This window comes from Charadrius vociferus, unplaced genomic scaffold (genome assembly GCF_000708025.1).
Source record: "Charadrius vociferus isolate BGI_N301 unplaced genomic scaffold, ASM70802v2 scaffold111, whole genome shotgun sequence".
Lineage (NCBI taxonomy): Eukaryota > Metazoa > Chordata > Aves > Charadriiformes > Charadriidae > Charadrius > Charadrius vociferus.
The window spans coordinates 5238193-5248134 of record NW_009647046.1 but is presented as its reverse complement, the minus strand read 5'-3'; the positions used below and the strand labels follow the sequence as shown (position 1 = coordinate 5248134).

Below are 9942 nucleotides of genomic sequence, written 5' to 3'. Positions count from 1 at the left end.
AGCCGCACAGATCTGCACGGGGTCATCGAACAGACACCTGGGGGAAGGCAGAACCGTCACCTGCACCGCCATCCCAGCTCTGCTGCCGGGGAGAGGAGCCGCTCTCTGTTTGGTTTTTTTTTTGGTGGTGAGACACGGGCTGGGTGAAAGAGGATCGTCAGGAGCCTGTCGCTTCTCAGACTTCAAATCTCTGCCCAAAGTCCAGGAGGAACCACTGTGACCGCTTCCTTCAGCCGGCGAGCACGGGCTGCTGGGAGGCGTAGTCCAGAGCGCGCCTCCCTCCAGACACTCCGGCGCAGAGGTGGTACAATGACACCATCCACTCGCATAGGCACAGGCTGTCATTTGCTCCTGGCGTGCGGGCTTAACTTTTGATTATATAGAGAGACTAAATTAAAAACCCCAAAGCGACAAAAGCAGATACTCAAATCGCCTTCACCCCCAGCACCCCCCCACACCCCCCACACCCGTGGGACAGCCCGGATTCAACGGCAGAACTGGCTTGGGCGCTTTTCCAAGGCACAGTGAACGCAAACAAGCTGGAAAGCCTGAAGTAACGTGACATCTTAATCTAGCCGTGAAACAAAGTCTCCCCTGAATCCCTCTTCAGTTTTCAGCAATTGTTGGACAAGCACCACAAGGTAAACTTATGCCTTATGCTTTAAATGTATTTCTTTAAAAAAGAAAAGAAACAGGCAAAGTAAAAGAATCATTTTTTTTTTTCTTCACAATAATCAATCTTGTCTAAAGGGTATCTACATTTTCCCAATTAATACGTGGAAAATAAACTTACCCCCATACCACTAATATTTCTAAGGAACTGTTTGAAGATTTGATGATAAATACCAACTTTTGGTTTTGATAAACAACATACTACATTTTTGCAATGTCTGTGTATTAATAGCCATCTAGTCCTATGGGTCCCAGACACGTGATTAGTCTCATCCCGTTCTGTGGAAATACAGGTGGGAATTAAGGCTCCTGATTCACACAACTCACCTGACCATGCATTAGTCAGCAATTAGTGGCAAAGGACTGAAACAAGCAATGAGGCCACAAGCTGCAGAATCACATGTCATGCCACAAGACCACAGGTGATGTGCAGATTGACTGTAGATCTGGCAAAGCAACTCTAAAATTCCCATTCAGCATGTAAGAGAATGCAGCTACATTTAAATACAACGGTGAAAAGAAAGAAAAAAAAAACCAGCAATAAAAACATGTAGCTTAACATGAAAAATAGCCAGCATTAACTTTTGCATGTCTTCCTAGATGTCCTCCACCCATCACATCATTTGGAAAAAAAGTAATAAATTAGAACAGAAATAAGCATTTAAACTGACCTTTTATTGCAGAAGTTGTAATTTCTCACCATCAAAACATGACAGCCACTGAACTTAGTGAATTACAACTGGAAAGGCCTTTTGCCTTAAGCAGAACGCGTGCATGTGTTGGACTGATGCAGCCTGATGCACAGGTGGGTGGCAGAGCCGATTCTTCCTTGTCCCTTGGGTTGTTATGAAAACAGTCTGTAGATCTAAACAAACAGTCATGGCTTCTCTTTTGGGATTTCCACAGCCTGGATTGCCTCCCTTCAAATTTGACTTTGCTCACCGTCACTGAGGCAACATGCAAAGATCTAAAAATGCTTTTGTCAAACCTTCTACTTACAAGTCAAAAAAACCCAGCCAATTGATCTGGACTCTGAAATCAAGCAAATAGCCATGATCCGTTTGACAGACGTTGTTGAGGATAATTTAATGTTCAGTTCTTTTCAATTAAATCATGTTTGTACTCCAGTCACAGATGCTGATTGTATCACACCAGAGAGAAAGATCACAAGCTCGAGTCCCCCACCTCTGCTATAACGCTTTCACCGCTTTTGTGAGACAATCTAGTAGTTGATAATAGCTGTACTTAAGGTCGTATTCCATATCATACCAATAATTCACTGAGGAGACAAGAAAAGGGGAAAACATTTCTAAGGTTAGAATGTAATGATTTATAACCGTGTTCATAGACTGTTTTACACAGTTTGGCTTTCCCTTATTACTGACTGAAATTTGAAATGAGCAAAACTTTGACTACAGCCAAAAATAACATAAGCAAACACTAGAGTTCTTTAACAGTGCTGCCAATGCAACTCTGTCTGAGCCCAAACCAAATCCTCTTCAGATTCTACACTGGGGACTCCTTGGAGCAGAAGCTGGCAAAAATTTTAGGAAAATGTATGCTTCTACTTAGATCAAAAATACCAAATGCAGTGCAAAGTTTAATATCTCGATAGGATTCTCCGAGTATGTAAAGGATGGCAAATTCACCACTACTTCACAATGGTGATCAATTACACAGTGCTTTAATTTGGCTTCTCATTTTAATTTTGGTGTACGTCTGCTAGAAAAAATAAGCCAAGCAGTCTAATATTGTAGCAATGGTTCTTGGAGGAGGATATACTCCAGCTTCAGTCATCCGCTGGACCAGACCCAGAGAATATTGATTTTTCAAGTGTATACAGACTGCAGTGCAGTTCACAGACCAAAGGCCAAATAAACTCGGCAATTTTTTAGCATTTCTGCTAGACAGAGAAAAAGAGAGTGGCCGGGGGCTTGCAACTGGAAACAACTCTGCTTTTTCTAAAAAATCTTCAAGGACTGATGCAGCAATACTGGGAAAAGGGATGAGAAATAGTGCTTTACTGCTTGCTTGTCTTTTTACCACAGTATCACAAATACTGAAGAAAAGAAAATGCCTTGCAGTATTTGCAGTGTTACACAAATAATAATGTTACGTTGTTTAGAATACTTTATTTACTCTGCCTGGACAGACAGAATTATTTCAGGTAAAGGACAGCAAAAAACTCTTCCTCAAGCCTTGCAAAACTCACAGGACATAATGATAACACTTTGCACCACCCCCCAGCTCCACCTGCACCAAGTGAGCTATGCTTGAAATTCTGGAAATTTCTTGGGGAAAAAAAAACAAAAAAAAAAAGATAGAGAGAGATGATGATAAATCCTACAAAGAGAGAGGTGACGTGTCTTTTGATAAGTATGGGGGACCAATAGCACAAGCATAGGCGTATTAGCAAGGTAAGACACTGGGTCGGAGCAGATTGCAGCTCACATGACATGTTGTGTCTACATCCATGCCTACAACTCATACACTTTCTGGTTTCCTTTTCTTCCCCTGGATCCTTTTGTGCTGATGTGATAATGGCACACACAACATGCAGTTTCTTTATGAAAGGTACGCAGATGACCAATTTGCAGTTAGCAGGTTAGGCAGACAAACTGCTTAGCTCCATGTCATAAACAGAAACTGGATCATGATCACGGAATGAGCTATCCTTCTCCAGACTTGACAAGTAGAAACATTCCTAGCACTTGTCAACAATGCTATGAATTATAAGCAAAAGAGACTGCACGGATATAGCCCCATGGCATCTGTCAAGATTGCTATTTCCTCCTGAGGGGAGGTAGATGATCTTTAAGTGGCCTTTGGTCCCAGTTATGCTTTGCTGTGGGATATCTAGCTGCACACCCACCACAGTTCAAAAATGTATCTGGAAATACTGTGTATTTTACCTGCTATACAGCCATGTGATTGCTGAACATGATGGAACCAGAGAGAAGGCAGGTATAACATCTCACCAGCTTTCACCGTACACTGCAAAGGTTTTGCCTGAGCGTACTCTGGATACTGTTCCAGATTTGGATTCAATGGGTCCAGGGGTATCCAGGGCACCTAAAAGCAGAAGAGTAGGTGTATGGTACTGACCCTGGCAAAAAATTCCAGCAAAAATTCCAGAAAAACAACTGATAACCAAACTTACTACGTTACAAAACATGTATTTTGCCTAGCTAAACCCGTACAGCTACACAGCTTTCCACATTCAACTCAGAATAGGTCAAGGATGCAAAAATTTGCCTCCTTCAGCATTTCTAATTAGGGAAAAGGTGCTAAATGTCAGTCACGAAATTTCACTCTCATGGCATACTTTCAAAACACCTCCAGCCCCTGAAGTCACTTGTTCCTCCTACATTCAGTACTTTAATATTTCATCTGCACCACTCTTCTTAGAAGTTCCCTTCTTCTTCTAAAACTCTCTGGTCTAAAACTTCCCCTCCTGCTGGGAAATCCCTCTTGTCTGTATTCATTTCTTCTGCACCCTACGGAGTTATAAACCTCAGCGCTCTACCTTACTGTGTTACAGGAATGCTCCCATGAGATTCCATGGGCACCACTCTGGAAACAGAGAAAAAGACCCAGCTCAAGTTCAGCTGTAGCATTAGTCACACATTACAGAGGCAAAAGGAGAGAGATTAGATACAAAAAGCTACTGAGTTGTTGTGAAGTGCCTCTAGATCTATAGATTTTAATCAAATAAATATTGATACTACTAAGAAAACACAATTTATCCATTGAGATAGATATGTTTTATAGCACAGGGTGATACCACTGTATAGCAAAATCCAGCCCTGAGAAGTCTTAATCCGTGCAGAGAAGTCTTAATGAAATCAGTTCCTTTATTGTTGATACATTTAAAAGTCCTTTACTGGATCTATTTAAGTTTGGTGCAAGGAAGACAGTTTATGCTATCAATGGTTTCAGATACGTAGTAAAAATCTTTTCTGGAACCTAGATATCCTTCGCAAATAGGATTTCTAAGTATCAATCAATATGCTCAGTTTGAGGGCTCAGCAGTGCCCAAAACTATCTTTACTGTATTGATTGTGTTCTTTAGATACTTTTTACCTTTTCCTCACTCTTCTCATCCACAATTTCAAATGAGCCATCTTCTGACACCTGGTAGGTTGCTGGCTGATAGAGCTCTGGAACCACAGAAAGAATTAAATGGCACAAATCAGAGTAGTACTCAGAGAAACTAATGGCAGGGCGTGTCACACTTTAACCAAGTAGAAGAAAAATTAAGCCAAAACCATTTTCAACTTACAGTCCTCGGTATCCTTCTCTTTGTCCATTTCAATTTTAACCAGTTTCTTTATTATTTTTTTTTTAAGTCAGTCTGAATACTGAACTGCCTTCCTGCTTGGAATTCCAATCTTCTTTCTTCACAGGAATTACTCTCCTCAAACCCCATTTTACTCCTAGTCCTATTTTGTGCCAGTAACTGTCTTGTTTCCCTTTTGGAAGTCATAAACGCATCCCTGACTTACACATTGTTCTATGTTCTGCCCTTTCTTCTTAGGTCAGTCTAGCAAGATAGCACTCACAAGAGTTATTACTGACTTGCAGCCAGCCTTTCACTTCTAATTTTATCTTATAAGGCTCATCAACTGCTTCAGGTACTGCAGGTTGCTTTTGTTCATTGCTTCAGCACATGTAGTTTTCTAAGCCCTCCCTTGAGAGAGTTTCTCTCCATTAACCTGAAGTTCAAAGAGACGGAGTCGTCTTTTTACTATACACTGTAAAATATAAGCATTATCTCTGTTCTACGCTTTAACAGTAACTTGTTTTACAAAGTGTGACTCACATGATATACATGTATTTCATGCAGCCACATACATATGACACCACCCCTCCTATGAAGAAAGGCTGAGACAGATAGGGATGTGCAGCTTGGAGAAGAGAAGGTTCTGGAGAAACCTTATTGCGGCCTTTTAATACATAAAGGGAGTTTACAAGACAGAGAAAGACTTTTTACCAAGGCCTGTAGTGACAGGACAAGGGGCAACAGTTTCAACCTGAGAGAGGGTAGATATAGATTGGCTATAAGGAAGAATTTTTTTATGATGAGGGTCGTGAGACACTGGAACAGGTTGACCAGAGAAATTGTGGATGCCCCATCACTGGAACTGTTCAAGGTCAAGCTGGATGGACCTTTGAGCAACCTGATCTAGTGAATGGCAGGAGGGATGGACTAGATGATTTAGAAGTCCCTTCCAACCCAAACCATTCTATGATTCACATAGATTCAAGGTTGTAAACAAAATAAAACCAGTGTAAGTAAAATACTGTAGCAGTGTACATGTCTAGGCAAAAGTATATTAGTGCTATATAGCACTCTGCATTCACTTAATCTGATGATTTGAAAGTCAAGGAATGGGAAAATAAAGTCTTATTTTATGGGGCATAAAGTTAAGCTGTCTGTCTTCTAGATAACACTGCAGTATAACAAGCTATTACTGTGCCCACAGGAAAGCAATATAAAGAAACAGAAAATGAGTAATGCAAAGTAATGCTGCCATAAGAATCTCTTTTTTCATTTCTCCAGTTTTCAGAGATTCAGTTAGTAACCTGAATATTTCATTAAATTACAACTTATTTTTCAACTTCCTGGCTTTTTTTCCTAGAGAAAAGAATAAGCATGCAGAATCCAAACCTGTTAAACATCAAAGATGACATGCTACAATATTGAAAAGATACTTAAATAATTTAAATATTCTAAAGCTGAAGAGACTGCCGTGAGTGTCAATGAACCCATTACTTTACAGGACTGGAAAACCTGACCTCAGAATGTTCATATTACAAACTACCTGCAGCACAACACAGAAGAGGTTTCTGTTCACAGTGGAACTCATGACACTGCATAAACATCAAAATCTTATCTCTGTTTCCTCTTTCATATATTTCAATATTTTAGTCTCTCCTCCTTCCAACCTCCAGACACACTGCATAGTAAATTATGTACCATATGGGATGAAGGGACGGTCACTCGGTGGATGCAGTAGAAAATGTTTCTCTCCAGATATCACACAGTACAAGTTCTCATAATGATCTTTATGTACTAGGATTGAGAAAAAAAGAGAGATGTGGAGAAAGAGAGAAAATCAGCATTGTTTCCTTCTCTACATCAGAAACTATAGTAAACTAAAAGTGTTAGCTTGTCCTTATTATCAGGTTGCTTCCTCCTCTTGCAGCCAGTGGGAGTGGAAAGTAACAATATAATATTGTAGCAAATGTATTCCATGAAGGAAATTACCAGTGCCTTGCCCAACATAATGTCACGCAGATACACCCAGAGACGCAGCAGCAAGAGGCTGCAGAAGTGCAGGAGAAAGAATGCAAAAAAAAAGCATGTTAAGTAGAACTGCCTTGTCAGAAAAAAAACATGCAGTCCCACTGAGCCCCTAACTCAAAACAAGCCTGCTTCAGCCTGCGCTGAAAGCACACCGAAGACTTACAGCACTGTACGATACGTACAAGATGTCACAGCAGCTGATTCGCCAAGCCAGAAATTCACAGCATCCGGCTTCTTCCCTGTACAGTTAATAGAGGAATGTTGTCAACAAAAAAAGAATTTCAACTGTCATGTTTAAAAGCATTTCAAATAATTTTCTGCCAAATTCTGTCCTTTAACTTCCTTCGTAACTATGACAGACTTCATTGCAAGTAGCACTCTGCGAGTAGCAGCAACCTTCTATGCTGGAAACCACTGTAAGTGCCCATCATACATCATGGCATACCCTCCCCAAACTGATGGTTACAACATTCTGAATCCCTAAGACTTAGCTCACACAGCAACTGCAACACATCTACACACAGCTGCAAAAAGAAGGTGAGATCACAAATCATTTGCATGGACACTTTAAGGAAAGACGTGCTGTGAAATAGAAACCAATGGAAAGAGAACAGTGTTTAACTAGAAAAAAAAATCTGTAATTTTATCAGAGGAGGTGGGGACTGTGTGTTGTTTCACCCACTTGTTATGCTAGCTTTGGTAGTAACAGCATGAATCTGTGTTGAAACATGACTCTAGATCAGAGAAAAGTCACTATATGAAAAGAAGCGTTATAGGGACCTATCATCACATTGTTTCAGTTGAGAAAAGCCACTATATGAAAAGAAGTGCTACATGAAACTATCACATTGTTTCAGTTGTGATGGTCCCAATACACAACTGAGATACTGACTCTGGAGTAACCCAAACCCAAAACTTGGATGACTCCTATTGTTAAGTATTTTACCACTTACGCTTTCTAAGGGCATGAAACCAAACCAAGCTGTGTCATCCAGAAACAGAACAAACACTCACCATGTACCAGCATGATCGTTTCAAAGCTCCATACAAAATATTTACTGAATATAGGAGAAATAGAAGGTTTACCAAGTGCCTCACTCATCCATGGAATGTCAGGCTGCACATCACAGACAAGTTCAGGGAACTCCTCGGTGAGGTTTGAACACTGCTTCTGCACATAGAATACGTTGGGAGAGGTCACTTTCTTCTCCACGATGTCCAAAAAGTCCATGAAAGGCATGCGGCGCTCCTCTGGCATGACAAAACGGTCCTGAAACACCGCATCTGCATAACCATTTGGTGTTACTGCCACACTCACTACCTTGGGACCTACTACCTCCCTGCAAAACAAATCAAAGGTTTATAGCCAGACCTGCAATTGGCCCATATATTGGACACTGGTTACTTTAAAAAGAACGTGTTTCATGGGCAGCAAAAATAAGAAGGCTGGCTTTCCATGGCTGGGTGTCTCTAGACTAGGTTTTCTACTGTCTGATAAGGCCTCTGGCATTCTGCTCTGATTGCTCCCTGTGGTCAAGGCAACCGTAGTGTCTTTCACCTCTCTAAATTCTCTTGTCAAGTCTACTAGGTGAGCCCACAAAGGAGCTCCCTTTCCCTCCCTGCTGGCAGAGGGCCCTCTTCAGCCGCCTCTTTTCACAAATCATGGCGGAACCTTGATATTCTCAGGACCACTCAACCCAGCCAAATCTAGGGGGGTGGGGAACATGTTCAAAAGCAATCGAGGAGGGAGAAAGAGTGGGCAGAGCCTGACAGACACACACATTCATAAGGCTAACAGCCCTTACTTCCGTGAGAAATATAATTTTTAGCACATAGATTTTAGGTCCAATCGGAAATGTCCCCTCAAAATAGAATTATTTTTTTTTAAAGAGTTTTACTTTGTTGGTTTTTTTAAAAAAAAAAAAAACCACAACAAAGTGTACTCAGTCACAAACAAGTCGGTCTGTTGTTACCGCACTACAGCCCCACTCCAACTGGGAGGCTACAGGGTGGAGAACTGGCCAGAGCACAGGGATCAACTGGGTTTCCGCCCACCCTTCCCACTGCATCCCGCCCGGCAGGACAGTGTGTTTGCAGGAAGAAATTCACGCCAGAGTTTGGCAAGACTGAACACCTTCATACAGAAGCTGGGAGGAATTTGAGCTAATTTTAAGGATAAAAACAAAAATTAACCCAGGGTCTTTCACTGAGGTCAACCAAAACTGACCAGGAGTCCCGCTCCAGAGCTGGTTCATACCTGAGGTACGCTGAGGTCCATTTCTTCAGAGCCGGCCAGTGGCTGATGGCATTCTGAATTACACAAGGTTTATTGGGGCTCACCCATTCTCGATAAAACTCCAGCGGGGACGGAGGCCTATCGAGATAGGGCACGGACTCCATCCACCCCAGCTCTGTCCAGGCAAGCGAGAAACAGGTTTTTTTACTCAGTGTCCCCGAGAGAAGTGCCCTCTGCCAGACACTAACTGCCTTCAGACCCCACACCCCAGGCGCTCAGCTGAAAGCGAGTGGGGTCTGTGTATGTGTGCATGTCCCGGCTCCAGAAATGGCTCTGTTAAAACCCGGGGGCTGTTACGGAGGGTTTCTGCGGCAGAGGGATCCCTCAGGCCTTCGCCCTGCTCTCAGCCACAGAGGCGGCCGCGCCGTGGGCCCAGAGGAGAATGGGCAGGAAGGACGTATGTTACAGGAGATGCACCTCTGATACAGGAGGTTTTTGGAAGCTGGGCTAACGTGCTTCGTTTTGCTATTTTCTACAAAAGGCAAACAACCTAAAAGGGCCGTTTTCTCGAGTTTCATTTTCTTTTTGCAGCGGCCTTTCACCTTCACCTCGGAAACGCCTGCCTGAAGACCGAGCAGGAGCCCGCATGCTCCAGTTCGACCCCGTTGCAGGCGCCATTTGCGGCCGCTGCGGCCCAGCCGGGACGCTCGGGCGGCCGCCGACC

General features: G+C 42.5%; 2 protein-coding genes across 2 annotated transcripts in view; both read right to left on the bottom strand.

The window, feature by feature from the left end:
* Window positions 1-72, bottom strand: part of LOC104295882 (acyl-coenzyme A thioesterase 1-like) — a 4255-nt gene extending 4183 nt beyond the window's left edge. The window contains exon 1 of the mRNA XM_009895693.1: window positions 2-72. Within this exon, the coding sequence (XP_009893995.1) occupies window positions 2-72 (71 nt within the window). The remainder of the gene's footprint in view (window position 1) is intronic.
* Window positions 1-9414, bottom strand: part of LOC104295912 (cytosolic phospholipase A2 beta-like) — a 76378-nt gene extending 66964 nt beyond the window's left edge. Inside the window, exons 1-5 of the mRNA XM_009895728.1 lie at window positions 9240-9414; window positions 8069-8322; window positions 7165-7221; window positions 6653-6748; window positions 4756-4832 (exon numbers count right to left, since the gene is read on the bottom strand). Of these exons, the coding sequence (XP_009894030.1) occupies window positions 4756-4832; window positions 6653-6748; window positions 7165-7221; window positions 8069-8322; window positions 9240-9382 (627 nt within the window). The 5' untranslated portion in view covers window positions 9383-9414. The remainder of the gene's footprint in view (window positions 1-4755; window positions 4833-6652; window positions 6749-7164; window positions 7222-8068; window positions 8323-9239) is intronic.
* Between the last annotated feature and the right edge of the window lie 528 nt (window positions 9415-9942).